General features: G+C 35.6%; 1 protein-coding gene across 3 annotated transcripts in view; it reads right to left on the bottom strand.

The window, feature by feature from the left end:
- Positions 1–19,617, bottom strand: part of ATM (ATM serine/threonine kinase) — an 81,772-nt gene that overhangs the window by 61,582 nt on the left and 573 nt on the right. For all 3 annotated transcript variants that reach the window (XM_059838664.1, XM_059838662.1, XM_059838663.1), the window contains exons 2-28: positions 18,234–18,331; positions 18,036–18,148; positions 16,693–16,838; positions 16,114–16,278; positions 15,177–15,342; positions 14,661–14,899; positions 13,731–13,894; positions 13,326–13,495; positions 12,406–12,777; positions 11,690–11,884; positions 11,256–11,351; positions 10,544–10,769; positions 10,283–10,414; positions 9,436–9,561; positions 9,223–9,312; positions 8,105–8,273; positions 7,248–7,447; positions 6,620–6,702; positions 6,376–6,531; positions 5,841–5,916; positions 5,573–5,703; positions 5,070–5,190; positions 3,811–3,987; positions 2,876–3,045; positions 2,415–2,661; positions 1,728–1,846; positions 342–468 (exon numbers count right to left, since the gene is read on the bottom strand). In XM_059838664.1, coding sequence (XP_059694647.1) covers positions 342–468; positions 1,728–1,846; positions 2,415–2,661; positions 2,876–3,045; positions 3,811–3,987; positions 5,070–5,190; positions 5,573–5,703; positions 5,841–5,916; positions 6,376–6,531; positions 6,620–6,702; positions 7,248–7,447; positions 8,105–8,273; positions 9,223–9,312; positions 9,436–9,561; positions 10,283–10,414; positions 10,544–10,769; positions 11,256–11,351; positions 11,690–11,884; positions 12,406–12,777; positions 13,326–13,495; positions 13,731–13,894; positions 14,661–14,899; positions 15,177–15,342; positions 16,114–16,278; positions 16,693–16,838; positions 18,036–18,148; positions 18,234–18,305 — 4,248 coding nt within the window. In that variant the 5' untranslated portion in view covers positions 18,306–18,331. The remainder of the gene's footprint in view (positions 1–341; positions 469–1,727; positions 1,847–2,414; positions 2,662–2,875; positions 3,046–3,810; positions 3,988–5,069; positions 5,191–5,572; positions 5,704–5,840; positions 5,917–6,375; positions 6,532–6,619; positions 6,703–7,247; positions 7,448–8,104; positions 8,274–9,222; positions 9,313–9,435; positions 9,562–10,282; positions 10,415–10,543; positions 10,770–11,255; positions 11,352–11,689; positions 11,885–12,405; positions 12,778–13,325; positions 13,496–13,730; positions 13,895–14,660; positions 14,900–15,176; positions 15,343–16,113; positions 16,279–16,692; positions 16,839–18,035; positions 18,149–18,233; positions 18,332–19,617) is intronic.

Genomic DNA, 19,617 nt, shown 5'->3' with positions numbered 1-19,617 from the left:
GAGATTTTAAAATAAAAACCTTTAAAATAATCTACTCTACTTTATATGGATTATATAATGCATATAATTACATAATTTATATAAGACATATTACATACATAATATAATAATTAATGAAGTAATATAATTATATAATGTACATAACTCTGTCCCTGAATTTAGGACATCTTCCACTTCAAAAGGCAAACAAATTAACAGAAAAGGGTCTAAGTCTTGTTTATTTTCCTCACATAGAAATGATCAAAATGTCTAATTTAACTAAAGGGTACCTATAATAGAAATTTTACATCCTACAGGAAATAAATTCATCATTTTCATACATTATACATCATCATACTTACAGGGCTTTTAGAAAGAACTTCTATAATACTTTTTAATTTGCTTTTATGACAGCTGCTAATATAGTCCAAGGTTGCTTTAATCACGTAAGATGGAAAATGAGGAGGATTAGGAGCAGGATCCAGTTCTCTAGATGAATAAAAAAAGAGATTTCTATTTTTCTTTTCAAAAGTCAAACCACTTGTATTTAATACAGGAAGTCTTGACGAATAAACACATTAATTCCTAGAAAATACCCGCTTTCAATAAGAAGCCTCAAAAGCATCCAGAAAAGTGACATGCATCTTATTTTGTATCTGCTTCATGTTCCTCTATGGTAGCTTTCAAAACTGTACTTTCTAAACATTCTTTTAGGGTTTTTTTTGAGAGATCATATTGTTAAAACCCCATGTCTCATCTAAGGTACTTAGCACAAAAATCTAATTACAATTCATGGGTAAATCTTCTGCATTTTGTAATTGTGGGAACAATTTGGTTGTTCCCACAATTACAACCAAAGTTGGAGTGAAATTTTCTGGGACCTCAAGAAGAGCAGAAATGCATCATGGTAGTAATAAAGGCACATAAACTGAGTTTCACCACTCCTATTCTTACCATTTCCTTCTTAAAAAGAAGAGCTTTGTTTACAAGCAGACACCACAGTTTGTTAATAAACTCACTGCAAAAAAAAATCTTTGAAGAGTTTTTAAATTCTCAGCCATTTAACTTTTGGCAGATTTCCCAAGAAATGCTTTGGACTCTTTCAACTATTTTTACAATAAAGGCATCTTCTTCAAGAACTTTACAAATTGCAATGTTTTTCCAAAAGGTTTGTATCTGAACATAAAAATCTGGAGTATTGTTATGCAAATAGGAATATTTCAGGACAACAACAAAGACTGAAAAGGTAATAAACATGAAGATATTTATGGCACTAGGCTATTTATATTAATTAGCAATTTGTTTATTTGGCATTGCTTAACCAATCTCCTTACCAAAGACAAGAGCCACCACTGCCAGAAGCACTAAGAAACAGTTCACTTTCCCTCTCCATGACTTCAAGTTATTAAAAACCATTAAATCACTTTAATTCACAGACAAGAATCTGACCAATTTTACAGAGGGCAGTCCATATAGGTTTGAACTTATGTCAATTGGCAGTGCCACACAACACACAACAGCACTCCCTTGCCCACTGTTCATTCCTTCCATTAGCTGCAGTATTACAGAGCTTTTCCCTCCTGACCTTGGGGAGTAGCTACCCGAGGAGTATGACTATGAAATATCACTACTAGTAACAATAAACCCTCTCAGCTGCAGGGTTACCTCTTCTTATGCCTGGAGGGCACATTTTAATGCACAATGTTACACAAACACACTCAGCATTTAGAAAATCTGCAAGAACATACCTTATGTATTTGCTTAGATGAGACCCTTCTTCGACTGTGGTACCAGCTGGTTCATGTAAAGTCATCAACAGTTCAACCACAATCTCTGGCAAGTTACTATGAAATAAATTGTCCATTTGCTACAAGAAGAAAAATACCATTTTAATCAGAAAAATGTATTTCAGAATTATTTCTTTGGCTTCTAAGAAAGCGTACTTGTCTAGATTCTCTACTTGTTCCATCATCCATGACATACAATTCATTCATAAATTAAGCCTGGTTAAACTTCTCTGTGGCAGCAAGAGGCAGAACAATCTGCTTTCCTACAATATATACAAAAAAAAAGCTTCACTTTACTACTAGTTCTGAACATACAGTCTGCCTCTGGAGAAGATGACTCATCATAAAGCATTTACAAAATATTTTAAGAGGAAAATGTGACAGACATACAACAGAGAAACTCAGGGTTGTACAATCAATGGTAAAAAAAATTATTGCATCATTAATAAAATTATGCTTCAGTCAACTTTCTGCCTTAAAGTTTCTATTGAATGGCTCCTTGAAATCCTTGGGATAAAAATTAATCTAGTTTTAATTCAATAAAATATTTCTTTTACACCTATAAATTTGAACTATTTACATAATTAATATTTTTTTTTCTGGTCTGTAAACACTATAAAACTCAACTTACACATTTTAAATGGATACCTGTTTTCCTAAGCAGTTTTCATCCTTAAGCATGTCATAGACTTTAGAAGCCATTTCTCTTTGCTCTGCTACTTCATTCTTTTCATGGCTTTGATAGGCAAAGTACGGGAGGATATTGACAAGTAACTTTGGAAAGCAGTCTGCCAGAATTTGTCTCCAGTCCTTCTCAATCTTGTTGGCAAGTGATTTCACATCTTCAAACTGACTTCTAATCACGAGGTGTGGAACCAAAACTTTGTAACAAGACCTACATGTAGTAAATACATTTCCAAAATGTCCTTAAAAAGAAAATCTTACTTGCATAAATGTAATACGCATGATGCTTGGAATACATTTCAAAAGTTCTCAATACATCACCTCACAACAAAATCCTGATCCATTACTACATTTAGCAACTTGAGACCTCGTGTCATAATTGTACATAAAATCTAAATAATACTTTCATCATATAGCAAACTCACCTGTAGAACTCCTCAAGGCTAGTATAGTTCAGAAGAACATAAGGAAAAGCAGACAGGCTATATCCAGTGTCATTTATTTTCAGCCACTCCATCACCAAATAGTCTAAATGTGATGTCATGAAGTCTTCTATACTTTTATAGCCAAAAATGTCAGAGACTTTTTTCAAAACCTGAAATGCACAAATTAGTAATGCAAAAATAGCATAGAGAGTACACAGTATTGTGGCAAACTGACAATACTACACCTCCACGTGTACCCTCCAGCCTTTTAATGAAAATTTGTGTAACTCAGCCCCTCTTTAGCATAAGCCATTTTATTATTTGTATTGCAGTATCTCAGAATTCTGAGTGCAATCCAGGAACTACAACTAACCCATATGAGTTAAGAAAGGATGGCCAGTACCCATTTGGCAGGGTACAGACTGTGTGCAAAAACAGGAAGTGGTGAACAGAAATAAAGGATAAAAGGAACACGTGCACTTAAAAAATTACTGGCATGAAAGGCTGAAGTATGAACAGCAATCATTTCAGTACACCCTTGTGAACTTCAAAATAGAATTCCACAAGACACATACCATCTTCCAATACACTCCATTTACTTTACATATTTTCCACATAAAACAACTTGCTTCCTCTGGGTACAATGATTTTTTTAAATGAGATCTGCAATATTCAATATATAAAAGTCTATTTGTATTTCAGATCTGTGCCTTGAATATACAAGATTTACCATTACAATTGTCTTTCATGATTTCATTATTTCTATGTGAGTCATTAAATATAAAGACAAATTCATTTAGTTATGTAAGTATCACATTAGTCATACCTTTACAATATTTAACAAATTTCAATACTGAGCAAAACATCTTGTAGTCTTCCAATCTTAACCTAACCTTAATTTATAACCTAAATATCAAATGAAATATCAGACTTGCCTTTTTCACAAGGTGAGGCTCTAATCCATTCTCTTTCACAGACTGGCAAATAGCAAACAGAGCTTGCTTTTCACAGACCGGGCTGCAGCACAGAACCATGGTTATAAGCATCAGCAAAACTGCTTTGCCATTATTCTGTTTGTCCAAAAGATCTTCAGGACTGGCATCACCCCTGACCTACAATAAGAAATTATGAAGAGCTTGAGCAAATATTCTGTTAAAGCAATTTCCTAGTTAGTAAATCACCAAAACTAATTTAAAATTAAGGGCACTGACATATATACTGCTGAACAAGCCAAGTCTCCTTTTTTAACTCCTTGAGACATATAGGGAAGTACTGCCTTGCTAATTAAATGCAGTTCTCCCCCTATCAAGGCATTGTGTTGACAAGTGATGAGTTTAAATAAAAGTTAAAAGAAACTGCAGTGAAAGGGGAAAAGCTAACAGACACCACCAAGCTGAGGGGACAGAACAAGGACTCAAAGCCACACAGAAATCAGATGATGACAAAGAGTTGGAGGTGACAGTACAGAGGGATGAAAAAGATGACTGAGAGAGGAGGCCTCAGCAGCAAGGCCACAGCAAAGGGAAGAGAGGTGACATGCAGGTAGGTAACAGCATGACAGAAAAAAAGGGAAAACGATGAAGTAGATGACTTAACATGGTGGCAAAGAAGGAGGAAAAGTGAAAGACACTAAAAGAAAAATCAAGAAATTCCACAGTACTACATCACACTGTTGTATTTCCAGGCACTGCACTGAAGTGTAACTTTTCCTTCATTTCAAGCTTCTTCTGAATAGCTCAAATTTTGAAGCAAATCTCAGTTTTGAAAACCACTGCTCTAATACCACTGGAAACTTGATCTTTCTGAAATTTACAAATCTGGTTTAATGCTGTGTAAACACATTATTAAATTTACACTGCTCCTTATTAATTATTTAGATGTTTTCTAGATAATTGAGGCTACATTTTTCTACAATTCCTAAGTGTAGAATTGAACCTGTCAACAACATATAGTATGATAAAGAGGAGCAGAGTCTGAAACATATAGTTTGCAAATTCACACACTTCTAATGTGGGCAAAACTGCGAGTGACTGGATATGAAAGGCATTTCCCAACTATCACTTTGTTTCATGAGCTCAGATTACCAGAAGTCCAGAAGAATTAATATTTTCAGAAAACTAAACATGATCATGTTAAAGGTAATTTTATTCAAAACATCCAAATTAGGCAAAAACTAATGACTAGATGTTGGTACCATATTGCTCATTCCTTCCTGAACTCTGAGGTATGCATTCTCAAAAGCCTTTTGCTGAAGCTTCAGGGGAAGAGGTCTTGCAATTCCAGAAGAATCTCTCTGTTTCACATCTTGAAACAAACTTAAAAAAAAAAAAGAACAGTAATTATAAGCATAACACCAGAGAATTTTTTGCATACCAATGATTTGGATACCAATGTTTTGCATACCAATGATTCTGATTTTCTGAATATAATTATTTTTGTTTTAATTGCCTTATAATGATTTTTATTTTCTTATACAGCAGTTTCTCTCTCTATATCAAGCTCTCATATCACCGAATAATTGAAATGCAAAGTTGGAACACTTCAACAAAATCTGATAGGCTTTTATATTCTGGCAAGATTGCAGTTCCAGAAGTATCAAAAACAGCAGCTATGCAGTAGCAGAAGTGACATACAGTTAAGTGAAATTAAGCACTATTCCTACAATCAGAAAAAATACCTAAATATCTACATTATCACCTGGTAATTGACTTTGCAGCAAGAATTCGAACTTGATGGTGACTGTCAGCAAGGAAATGTGGGAAAGCATCACTCACAGGTAGATCTTCATTTTTCACATCAAGGATTGCCCACTTGCAATGAGGATCAACCTAAAGAAAATGAACATTGTGATTCAAAATGTACAGAAGATACTTTGCAATACGCAAAAGATATTTATACACTGTTTTTAAGTACATCTCAAATAAGTATTTCGTATGCTAATGAATGTCAGAAAATCTGGGATTACCTCAAGCAGGGTTTTCATGCAATTTAAAAGGGCCACTCTTACTGATGCTGTGCATTTCCCTCCTTGAGATAAATGCCTAAAACAAGGAATACTCAATTAATGGAATACGTTGTCCACAATTTTGAGAAACAGTCTAGCAAATCAGTTTCTGCTGCTCACAGTTGACTTTTTTGTGCTCTATGGGCATGTTTGGAAGGATTTGACATTTTTATTGGTAATTGCAGACAGTATTCTTTTTGGGTTGCTGAAATTCAGCCCTTGTCATAATTACTGATGCAATTCAGCATAGAATCAGTCCTTGTTTATATACAGCAGTGTAGTGTTTATTATTCTGGTACCATCTTAAGGATTAATTTTCTGCTACAAATATAGCATGACACAGAAAATCTGAGAAGTTGAATGCTGCATAAAGATTCCACAGCACACAAAATCAGCAAGACACACAGCAGCACTACAGTCCTCTTACTGATAGGAAAGATAAAAACTAAAAATCAAAAATTTTATGTCCAACAGACTCCTACATTAAATAACATACCAGAAGGCTCCAACAACTGTCAAAAACTGTCCTTTGGCATTCCCTGCCTCTTCAGCAGGTTCCTTGAACTGGGCCAACCCTGCTGCTATAGGGAGCAAATTATTTAAGATTACTTTACAAACTTCTTGATCTCGACGATACAAAGAACACACAGTACTGTAAAGAAAGATAGAAAAAGTATGTTGAAAAAGCCACCAAATCCCCTGAAATAGATGTAAAACATGCTGAATAGTTTCTTTCTTACGAAAGAGGCTTAAGAAGCATATCAACATCGACTGCAGGCAAGAGGTGATCTTCAGTAGGGAGCTCCTTCAACAGGATCAAGTACTGTGGAATTAAAAAACTCAAATGGAATAAAAAGCCCAAACAAAACTAAAATGATAAACAGTACTTGGAAGAATAAGTAGTCAAAAAGAAAAATTAGGAACTTTTTTGTTAGGTCTTACACAAAACCATGCAGGAAGACACCTATCATCAGCAATTGCATGTTAGACTGGTCATCTTTTCATGCAAACACCATTACACAGTAATGCACATCATCAAACTTTTAGTTCTGGCAGTAAAAAATATATCCTTTGTAAACTAAGCCACAGATGATATTCTACTGCAGAGACTATTTCTAGTTCTTTAACAAATAATTAATTATAAAGGAAAGATCCACATTTTTCTCAGCTCTTCATTTTCTGGCTTACAAATTCGAACTGCTGTTTCCCTGACTTCAACACACTTCAAAACCACCAAATGTAGCCATTTTAAGTCTTCCCAGGGGACTGATGACAGGAAAAAGACAACGTGCAATCGAGAAGACTATGCAAATTTAGTAACAGTACAATTACAGAAGTGGGTCTGCTGTAAAAACCCCTCACACTCACCATGTGCAGATGCAGTGGCTTAGTGCTGTCAAAGACACTGCCTTCAGTCAGCATTAACAGCCTCCTCCGAATATCACAGGCTCGGAAGCTCAGTGTCTGAACTCGGACTGTAGTTACACAAATACATAAGAACCTCACAATTTCAAGGAGAAGTAAATCCTGCTTTGTCAACTGTTCTTCAGCTAATGGACTCAAAGCACCTGGAAGTAAAATTTTCATGTAAGAAATGCTTCTCCAAAGGCAATGGAAGAGGTGGTAACATTTTAAGTCTCTGCAAAACTAATGTAAGTTCACAAAAAAGACAGAGTACAAGCAACCTTTATGTTCATTTGTTATTGAGCAGCTAGGGCATTTTAAGTAAGAATTTAAAACAAAAGGTAACATCAGTACTTGTACTTGTAGCTCTTAACAGGAATAAACAGACAGATTTATGCTCCTATCCCTCTGAAGGTCCAGATATATTGTCAAGAATTATAGATCAGGAGAAGAAGAAAAGTTAAATAGGACTATTTTTAAGAAAAAAGCGCAATCTAATGAGAGACAAGCATTTTATAGACATATTTTCTAGTCTTTTCTATGCCAAAACTTCTGACGCTGAAAAAGTTAGTGTCTCTTCTTGCCTTATTTGATTTATAAAATTAAAAATAAACTACTTCTTTCTAAATGAGCACGAACCCTTCATCAATATTGTTAAAGCACTGATGAAAATTATTACTGCTTAGGAAGTACCCGGTTCAACCACTATGTGCTTCAACTACTAATAACACAGCAGGATTTTGTACCTTACTAACTTTCAAGCAAAGAGATATTTGCAAAAACAAGTTTTTGAAAGTAGTTTGGAGGTAGAAAAAACTTGCCTGTTACAGTTTGCATGTCACCAGATTCATTTGTATCACTGATGTCAGTCACTGAATGATCATCAAACAAACCATCAGATGACTGGTTATCGACTTCCATTATACTCTCCTCAGGATCATTGCTGAGATCCACTTCTCCCAGTACACTTGGCTTTCCAGTAACTGTCATCTGACAAAAACACCACAGCCTTTTAAAGATTTTCTTTTTAGGGACAGAAGAAATACCACAGACATAGCACAGGGAGAAACACAGCAGTTTTCCAGTGAACTAGAACAGGATAAGACAGTAAGGATGACACAGAACTTATGAATTTCATCCTTTGTGATAAACCTGTTTTCTCTACACTGTCTGAACAATTCTCTTTAGAACAGAAGCTTCCTCAGACAGATACTGATCTCTGCATTCTAGATTCTGCCAAGGACAGTGTTAGTTTTTCAAAAACAGTTCTTTCTGTAAGACTCACCAACTTCTCTCCATACTTCACAATTAGAAAGAAATTAAAAGGAGGCATGTGACTTTCTGAGGGCAAACTAATTACTACTTTCCCTACCAGGTGACAAGTTAACACATGGCAAAACCCCCAGCTCTTCCTCATCTGAAAAGCAGGAATTTGCCTACCTAGACCTGACTACAGCACCATGTGCCCAAGAGAAGTTTTAAGAATTGTGCAGTGATGTGCCACACTTCCACTTTTCTTAGTGGAAAAGGAGTAATTTACAGTAAGATTTAATACCCACATGATAAACACAAAAACCCTGCTCCTTTACAAGCGCATTAACACTAACCATCTAGTGGTATAGGATTCTTTTGTATATACCTCTACTGCAAGAAAGTATTAAAAACACGAAAAACAGCATAAATTTGTTTTTCTAATGTGAGCTGGAATGCTCACCTTGATCAAATGTTATCCATTTGCTCTTCTTTTTACCCTAAGCCTGTGTTCAAATGCTAAACAGAAATGTTTCCATTTAGCAATTTTCTATAAAACTCAACATATTTCAATTTATTTTTTTCAGTAATATATATCTTGTTTGATTTGCCTCCAGATTACTGTGCCGTAAAAACAATCCCCCTCACAGAAGAGCACTACATTCAGAAAAAGAAAGACTGTACTTACCAGATTCTGGCAAATATCTATCAGATCATTCATAAATTTTGATGTTAACAAACGGAGGAATATATTAGACAGCATCTTATTAGCACTGTTCTGTAAGGAAGCAACAGGTACAGACAGATTAATTATTTTTTTTCAGGAATTAAAGGTATGATATACTCAATTTCCTGATCTCACGAATGAAGAAAGAAATTTAAATTCCTTTATAAACTTTACCTTGGTACAATTGCACAAACATTTTGTACACTGCATTATCAAGGTCCTCAGTGTGTTGATCTGGGTATCTTCATTTAGTTTGTTTTTAGACTGGGAAATGCTTTCTCCAGCATAATGAATGAGAGACTAGCAAAAATACAACATGATTAGAAAACCTCAGTGAAATGCCCTTATACATTGGCACCTACACAGTACACATATTTTCACAAAAGGAATGGGTTCTCATTCATACATTCTTGTTCATACAGCTTTGATATTCATAGCGTGCATCAGTGAATCCACTTTTTTTTCTGTGATTTTTGTTGTGCTCATTTTGCTGAAGTAGCGACAAAACCATGGCTTAGCCATGCTTGAAACACTTATATTTTCATCACAAAAGAAAAATACAACACATCTCCATAAAATGTAAGTTTTGGGTTTCTGTATTTAAACCAAGAACCACCTGAGACAATACTCATAATAAAAACAATAGCAATAGCAGTCTTCATACTGGTTTGAACCATCAAATTATCTTAAATTCCTGAATAAAAGATCTAAAATTGAAATATCCTCTAATTAGTCCTTTGTCTACATGTCCATGACTTCTATTTTTTGAAAGGTGTGACTCAGAAATGTATCAATATTTAGAATAATCTCCACTGCAAAACTTATGAGCTGGTGTACTGACAGAATTTCAGTGACTCCTCTCTTTCAGCAGCAGAAACATATTTAAACCTCTCCAAGCTGCCTTTTTCTGAGGAGACACCTGAGCTTTGAAAATGTGTCAATACAAACAGAATTTTATTAATTAATTTCTATTCAATGCTTTATTTAATTTTTAATAGGTCCCAAATGCATTACTGCTTACCTTAGCATTCTGGAACAATGCTGACTTACAGGCATCCTCCTCTTTAAAAATGCCAGTGTAGCAGTAGCAGCCCAGAACACCAGCCAAGAGACTGACACATCGGACAAGGTGCTCAGCAGCAACAACCTTAGACTATATCAAATACACAGTTATCAATACCAGCAGTTCGTCACCACAAAATACAGACTTCATACACTTTGCCTCGGAAATAGAGGGTTTGGGAGCACAAATGTAAGGATGTAACAACAATTTCTAATTTACCTTAGGACCACAACTGCTTAAAAGCTTTTCTGACATTGCTAAAAGGCAGTTCTCCAGTGTTTCCCTAAGATTTTGGTTGATGACAAGTCTTGAACCAGTCACATTTTTATCTGCAACATTTACTCCAAAGTTAGTGAAAATATCCATTTCATCAAATGTAGTCTGCAGGTACAGCTCTTCAACATCAGAAAAATTATTTTCTTCTTTCCCTTGCACATGTTGCTCACTTGAAGAAGAGACACAGTTTTTACTTTAGCAGCCAGTATATAACTTACAACTCTGAAATACTATTATTTTAATACAGGAAATATAAAAAAGCAAAATAAAATATTTTATCTGTTTGTGCTTCTGCCCTGGTTGACCTTTACTTTCTGACATGACTTTCACTGTGGAATGGACAATACCATTCCAGCTCTAACTGAACTGTAAGGAAACATGAAGCCTGCACACAGATCATACCCTCTCCTGCAGTTATGGAGCAGCATCTGCTTTGTGTTAGGGTCCCTGACCACAGGCTACTTGACACAGCTGAAGCAGAAATCCAAAAAGCCCCTAAAACTAGTATTTTTAACTTCCAGTAGGTAAGTCTTAGCTTGCATCAGAACACATTTCAGTCTAATTAAGACGAAACTAGATATAGTCCAAAGCATTGATGAAAGATGCAGCAGCATTCCTCGTTTAAGTACCTGTAATGATTAATTTAAAAACATACCATTTAGCATCATTTTGGAAAAAGATCATGGAGGCTCTGCAGTTCTTCATTGTAAGACTCACAAGAATTTTTTGTAATACAAGATGAGGAAAATCACTGTAAGAAAGAAAATGTTTTCATATTTTCTTGCAATCAGACAAGCTCTTGGGATTCCTGAAGCACACACAAACATTGACCAGATTAACAGGGTATTCTCAATGAAATTTAAGTTTGCACTGAAGATTTCTAATGCATAGGTCACATATCTGCCATGATATGGACAGATAACCAAATTATATCCCAGAATGACATTCAACAGGAAGCTGGAAAACCCTACTGACTCTGCTTAAGCTTTAATATAACAGAATTCTGCATTAATATAAAACGTTTTTCCCTGCAGAATTTTTTTGTTCCAGGGTGAGCTTATGTGTAAAATTATGCCACAAAAACTTTACCTGAGGAGCACAGGAGGCAACTCTCCACATTCTTCTATCTCTTCCTCCAAGTAGCTGGACAGGAGCCATTTCATTATTGCCTCCCTTAACACAGAACCCAGATTTCTTTCAGAACTATTCTGTTCCATTCCTATGTCCAAATTTTCTGGCACTGAATAGGCAGACATCACCAATGATAAACAACATACAGCAGAACTGCAACAAAAATGGAACAGGGCATCTGTGAGAAACCCTGTAGTATTTGTTGATTAGCACTCTAAAGCAAAGTGAGTATTTCTGCAAGCACGGGAAGCATCAAATACATAAACAAGTTAAAAAGCATGCATACTGGTCAACTCCTTCATTAAAATCTTTGTATTTTTATTTTCTTGGCTATTACAGACATTTCCTACCTATCTTAAAGACTATGTCAGAGTACTTATTCAGAATAAAAATTCAGAAGAAAATATGCTTAACTTCAAAAAAATCAACATCTGTCTATCATATCTTTAAATTTTTTGTCCATTTTTAATTTTAGTATATTCTAAACGTGAATGTGATTGCCTCTTCTGCCTCTGCTTTCAGTCTTTTTACGTATTTATGATAATTTCAAATGCCTGGAACACAAATGTGTGCGGTTCTTGAATAGAATACAGTCACAACGACAGTAATATTGAGTAACACAGTAAAGAGGAATGTGAATCAGACACACGACACTATCCTTGATTCCAATTTACCTTGAAGGTTTGCATGCAGGTCCTGAAAATATTTTCCAGAGCTCTTTATCGGTTACAACAAGGTTCCCTTGAATCATAGCTCCAAGCAGCCCAAAGGTCTCCACTTCCATTTGCTGAAGGCTTACGCTGCGAATGGTAAGAGTCCAGATCTTTGCCCAGGTTTTCTGGAGCTCCAACTTGTGCGTGCTTTTCAAATCAGTTTTCTGGTTTTGACACAAAGCTACCTCTGTGAGACACTTCAGCACGTACGGGGTCCTTTCTCCTCGGCGCTGCTGAGGCAGTAACTGGTGAAGGACATTGAGTAAGGGAGGCAGCTCACTGTTAGGAACACTCATGGGATACCTGGATATTAGCTGACTTGTAACCTGTAACCTTGAAAACACAAAGTAAAGCAATTAATACCAAATATACAGAAATTTGCATTTTCAGCAGTAAACGAACAAACAAACAAAACCTTCTTTGATTGCCATATCTCATTTACATTTTACAGTATTGAGCTGATTTGTTTACTATCCAAAGTTAAAGAGTCAGTATTTCTACCATTTTCACTTGTAAAGACTGCTCATCTAGCCTCACTATCACTAACAGTTTCTTATAGTTCAGAGGTCCCTCTGAACAAACAAAATATCACTCAGTCAAGGTCCAAGGTAAGAAGCCAGGCCTTGGAATAGTGTTCAGGATAGGTATTACAAAAAACTGTGTGAACTCGTCCAAAATGGCCAAACTTTTAATAGTTACTGTACCATGACACAGCCAGCTAAGAGCAACTTTCCAAATGCTCTGACAACCTAAGTTCACTGCTTAGATAATAAATCATAGCATGTCCAGACACCCAACTTAAATGCACAACATATTCAGGAAAATGTTAAATGTAAAAAGATATCTTCAGTGATACTTTTTTCATGCAAAGATGTTATTACCAAGGTATGACATCAAAATCCTTCTGGGATCTCTGCATGTTTTCTCGAATGACCTCCCAGCCAAGCTCAATCCTCCTGCGCTTGTTTGGCACCGTGTTCTCACTGGGCTCTCTTTGTGAAACAGCATATGACTGGGTAATTTCAAGGACTTTGGTATCCTCTGTAAAAACCTTTCATAAAGAAAAATTTAGAAGTATGCAAATTAAAAACAAAAAAAAAAGCAGTCTTTACAAGAAAACTGGAATAATTACAGTCTAACAAGAAACACAAGTGAAGTACAGTATAATATATTTCTAAACTGTACAGAATTAACAAAACACCACAGATCACAGACAAAAGGTATGAATACTTCAGCAAACCATACAGCTCAGTATAGTCAAACATGGATTCAAATAAAAATGTTACCTGATGACAAATATCAGCCATTAACTCAATTAAATTTTCCTTTACAGCAATATTACGTGAGCCTGAAGAATACTTCCCTCTGCTACTGATGAGATTTATTTCATTCACCAGCAGATCATACAGGTTATGTAAGATGCTTTGCCACTTTGCAAAGTCATGTGCACCTGTACATGCAAAAACAATTAAAAGATAGCATGTATCACCCACTTGATACAATACATAAACCTACCTAGACAATGCAAAATACAGACAAAATCAGAGTAAGGCAAACAAAGCTCAGCAAGTGCAGGCCTGAAAAGCAAATTCTATACTTTAGAACAAATTAAGTAAAAAAGGGAAAAAGTTAAGAGAGAATGTAATCAGCTTATAGAAGTAATTAGGGTAGGAATTAAGTTTCTAATAAACAATTCCTCATCTAACTGGAAAGAATACAGTTAAAGGTAATGGATAGATTTGTACAAAGTAAAAAAAAAAACTATGCTAGAACTAAAATAGACCATGACAAACAAAATTACTGAGTTGTATTCTCTGACCAGTTTTATAGTGTAAGTCAGTCTCAACTAACAGTAGTAATTTCTGGGTTTAAATAGATCTGGTAGGACACCAATATATGTGGCAATCTAAACAAAATTTAAATTATTATTTCCTTTCCCCAAAGACTTTGTATTTTCATTTAGGAATTAAAACTGCCTTTTAATTAAAAGATGCCCCAACCTTTAAAGGACTTAACACAATTAATACGGTCTTAGCGGATATAATTTGAAAACTCCTTTTCACTTTCACTCAGTATTAATCCACAGCATAAAACTACTGAGAAATAATCATCACTACCATTAATGTTTCCATGACTCAGTATCAAAATTCAGAGTTGGCACAGTAATTTAAACAACCACATGAAGCAATAAAAAAAAAATAAGCTTTTCATTGTACCTCTTCCCTGAGTTTTTGCACCCTTTGGATGATGAATATGAACTTGGAGACGAAATAACTCAATTATTGATTCTTTCAGGGAATCCTTTGGTCTATACTGAGTCCATATGTAAAGCACCGTAGGCAAAATTTCTTCCCCTACTTTGCAAATCTGTATGCGACAGCTGTCAGCAAACTTGTTGCAGAAGATATTCATTGCTCCAACAATATGATCCAGGCCTGCAGTATTCTTCTCCTGCCTGTAACACAAACCTAACACTCAAACTTCCATGAGAAATAATCTTATTTATTTTCATAAGTATCGTTTAAACGCAAATACTAGCAAGTAACAACATTCAGAATAGTATTTGCTTAACAAATGCAGAAGTCATTAGTATTTTAGAGAAGTTCCTTAATTGACATTCAAAGGCAGAAGAAAATATACCTGAAGAAGTATTACCTGTAATTACTCAAGTCTATCCCAAGTACTTAATATAAGTTATTTTCTAGCATACAAAAGGAGCACTTGCAACGTACCTTGCAGACTGCATTGCTTTTGAAAAGAAGACAAGCATGTCAGAACACAACCCATCTGTTTGGAAGCAGCACCCTCTCGTAAGTGTGTGAATTATCCTAGCCACTAAGACTCTATTAATGCTCCCAGAAGGTTTGAGGTATAAATGGCCATATCGGGTCAGCAACTCTGCAAATGTATAAAAACAAAAAATGCAGGTAAGTATAAACATATATATTACATTAAAAAATATTGACACAAAATATTGCATTAAAGATACAGAGACCACCACACTGTGGTTAACAGCTGGAATCCATGTTCTTACTTTCAACAGCAACAGATCCCTGATTTTATAAATAAAAAAGCTGACTTCTCTAATGTACCCCAAGTTATAAGCAAGCATTAAGGTGGAATCACTAGAAAAGGTTATAGTAACCTTCACAAAGATTATATACCCTTCCTTTAATAAAAGTAACTTGTTCCACTTACTGGATTAAAGTCTGACTTCCTCTACATTTATGGCCTTCAGCCCTTCCTCACCTCAGTAACTAAATTCCTTATGATCTAACGTCAACCTTTCTTCTGCCACACTTCCCGGTTTTGCCCATACACAGACTCAGCTAACTTCCACATTCCTAAAGACACTAACCATCACACAGCAACCCACTGGCTCTCCAGGCCTGTGTTCTCGTCCAGTGACCTGTGCAGACCATGCATACATGACCTGACCGTACAGAAGTGCTTATGTTTCAGCAAGAATAGACAAACAGTACACAGAAAGAAAAAAAAAAATCTTTGTTGCTTTGTTTACTTCAAGTGTAAGCCCTTAGAAGCTGACACAGCTTTACTCCATATTTTGTACACCACCTCACACAACAGGATGTCAAACAAATTAAAATGCATCTAAAACATACTTCTACAAAAGGAAAACATATTTCTAAGTAGGCTCAAAAATGTTACCTGACCATTGCTGCTGGGATATCTCACACCAGTATTTCCTCACGGACAGGATATCCTTTAGGAGTATACTACTACAGTCAGAACCATAAGCAGCACAACTTATTGGATCTCTTATAATTTCCACGACATAAATCAGAAGTTCCTGACATTTCAGTCTGGGTCCTCCTATAAGAAGAAATAACATGAGATTATTTCATTAACCCTAATTCTACCAAAAAAATCTGTAATTTATTGTTTGTAAATGTTACCTAATTAAAAAAACAAAACAACAAAACCCCCAAACTTACAGTTCTGAAACAGTTCTAGGAGGAAATATTTTCTTAAACTGTTTCTAAAATATAAATTACCAGTGGGAGGATATATCAGTTTTAGACACATTGAGTAATTAAAAAAGGCACTGTGAACATCAAAAAGGACAGATAAGGAGCACAAGTGATTCACATCAAGATATTTAAATAGCAAACATCTGGAAGCAAATATGATGAACCCTACATTGGTAACTACAAAGTTAAAATTCAAAGTTGAAAGCAAAGTACCAAACCAAACCAGTATCTCTATATGATAATGCGTATTACTGACGTTTATTAGCACATCTGATGAAGTATTTGACCAAGCTTCCAACTTCTTGAATTTTTTTCTGTCTTGTAGTTTGGGTTGAAGCAGATGCATTTGGTTTTGTCAGCTGCAGGTTTTTAAGTTCTTTCTGGAAATATTTCTGCAAGACACTTCAAAAATAAAAGAGAGATTAACCAAGGATCTGCTCATTTATAACTGAAGTAAAATAGGAAGATGTTGGTTTAGGCTAAAATGCCAGTTCCTGTTCTTCTCACAATTCTAATTATCAAAGACTAAACCAAACTGAAATACACTACAGTCCAAGCATGACTGGAAAACAGTCTATAAAAGGAGAAGCAAGTATTAAAGATAAAAGCAACTTGGAGTAGGAACCAAACTTTCCTTTAAACTTTGCACAGTGCTAAACATACTACTTACAGTTAGGAAAAAAAGCATTGCTAAGTATTTTTATTTATGCTGTGACATTATAAAACAAAATAATAAGAAGTACTTATCATTGCTTTTATTGGGAAAGCCTTCTAGTCCTATTTCCTTGTAAATCAAAGTTAATATATGGATTATATTTTAGATCTATGAATAAATTAAACTTTTCACTGTATTTGTCACTGTAATTGCTACAGATTCTCTGGCCTTCTACTTGAATTCAGTTTAGAGGCTCTATTTTTGTATTCCTCCTGTGTATTCCTAATATATTACTGTCTCTAAAGCAATTTGTCAAATTTATCAAGTACTTTTTACGAAACTTTTGGTGAAACAAAAACTATTCCAATGCTGTCAAACTAAAAGAACATAATTGAAAGCAGGAACCCATTCAATGAAAAGCAATAATTCACATTAACTTCTACCATGAAATTTACCACTGGCTGAAGCTGCTGTAAGAACTTATCACACTCATGCTTAGTCCAATCTTAAAATACACCTTAAGCATACTGTACCAAAGATTAGCCTCTACAAACATGCCACGGTCCTTCTACTGTATCTTGAGGAATTCAGCAGCACAAGAAACTTTACAAAGCTACCTGTAATCCACCTAAGAACTACAGACTGAAAATCAGAAGTGAAGAATAATTTTCCATAAAAGGAAGTAACTATTATTTTTGCAAGTAAAGAATCTACCCAATTAATAAGTTTCCTAGCAGTTTTCTATAAGGGATAAGTGTGGCACTTTTGGCCATTTTAAACTTACTTCCTTGGGAGACTAAGGTAAGTAATTACTTGTTTATAAGCTGACAAGACGTCTAAATCAATATACAAAAAGATAAGCACTAAAATAGGCCTAAAAACCAAAAGAATGATGTCCCATTCAGGAAAATTGTGACCATTTACAAACAAAACCAAGGAACTACCTGAATACAGCATCCCAGTTGAGTTGCTTTCCTTGTTTAGAATCAGAATTCCGGTCCAGCTGGAGAACTGTTTCAGGATCACGGAGAAGTCGCTTGAAATTTTCAATTTCCTTCTGAAAATGTAGTACAAGAAGAATAATTGTTTATGATTCCCTTCATTGCTATTTGAAGTACACCATCCAAAAGAAAACTTATTACCCTTCGCTCCACAGCTTTCTCATTTTCAAGGCGACGGCAACAAACCAGCAGATCGTGTAATGCAAGACTCATCGTTCAGCCTAAAGAGTCATTTATATCTGCACACAGAAGAAATGGATACAACAGTAATTATTGACCACACAGCCAAGTAAAAAAGGTATACTGAAAGTCCAGTATCAAACAGAACCATGATGTTCAATGTTTCATGGAAAAGCTCATTTGCGGCTGGGTCAGTCTTATCGGTTGCAAAACTGAAGCAGTTTCATGTCAAGAATGCGATCTGTTCCCACAGACAACAGTCACAGAATAACTGCAGAGAACCCCTTCACGTAACTCTGACTTCCTCCCTTTCTATGAGTGCTAACTGAGTAGAGATGGGCAGACAAGTGGGAGGACAATTATAGTAAGAATGACACAGCTAAATACATTCTGGCAAGTGGCATTAGCTTTCAGTAGCTTATCTCTTAACGTGATACTGCCAGGAGAAGGCAGCACTTGGAAAATGCTCTCTCACATTGTGAATTTTCATAGGTAGGCACTATCTATTGAAAAACCCCCAGGGACTCAACATATCAAAGGATTATTAAGAATCAGTCATATGAAAAAAACAACTTTTTCCTTCTGTGATCACTCAAAATTACACCTCCTCTTCTTTGACAGAGGTTGGAATTAGCTAGACCTTGCAGTACATAAAATTATGATGCTGCAGATCACAACCATGACATTCTATTTAACTGCCATGCTTCCACTTTTACACCCTTAAAGCAGACCCAAGAGAAACCCTGTTTGGAAAAGACAGATCACACAAGCTAGAAGTAACTCCAAACACATGCTGCTGCTGTAATAAGCAAGGGAGAACAGGCATTCATGATGCACAGCACTGCATCTTGAGTGCTTAGATGAGAATATAAAAACAGCTATTTAATTAAGTAAAACTTTAAATATCTACTGTCTTAAACTGCCTTTATTTCCTTTGGCTTCCATCAAGATCAGGCTGGGGCTAAGTGCAATCAGAGATGTGGTGACCTGATAGATGTGTATGAAATATAACACATTTTAAGTGTGAAGGCTGCCTGTACTGTACAACTGCACTTATTTAAATTAAGTGCTCCTTTACTAACTTCAAGAGCCGAGTTGGAAGCGACACACAAGGACCCCCGAAGTCCAATTCCTGGCCCTGTGCAGGACACAAGAATCACACCATATGCCTGAAAGTGTTTACAAACAGCTCTTGCATTCTGGCAGGTTGGCGCTGTGAGCTCTTCCCTGGGGAGCCTGCGCCAATGCTCAACCACTCTCTGTCCCTCTGGTGGTTGGGCACTGGAACAAAAAATAACCCAACCCAGCAGGCTTTTGCTGGAAACGAAACAGTAAGAAACTTTTT

Source organism: Haemorhous mexicanus, chromosome 2 (genome assembly GCF_027477595.1).
Source record: "Haemorhous mexicanus isolate bHaeMex1 chromosome 2, bHaeMex1.pri, whole genome shotgun sequence".
NCBI lineage: Eukaryota > Metazoa > Chordata > Aves > Passeriformes > Fringillidae > Haemorhous > Haemorhous mexicanus.
Note: the sequence above shows the minus strand (reverse complement) of the source record. Positions and strands in the feature narration are given on the sequence as shown.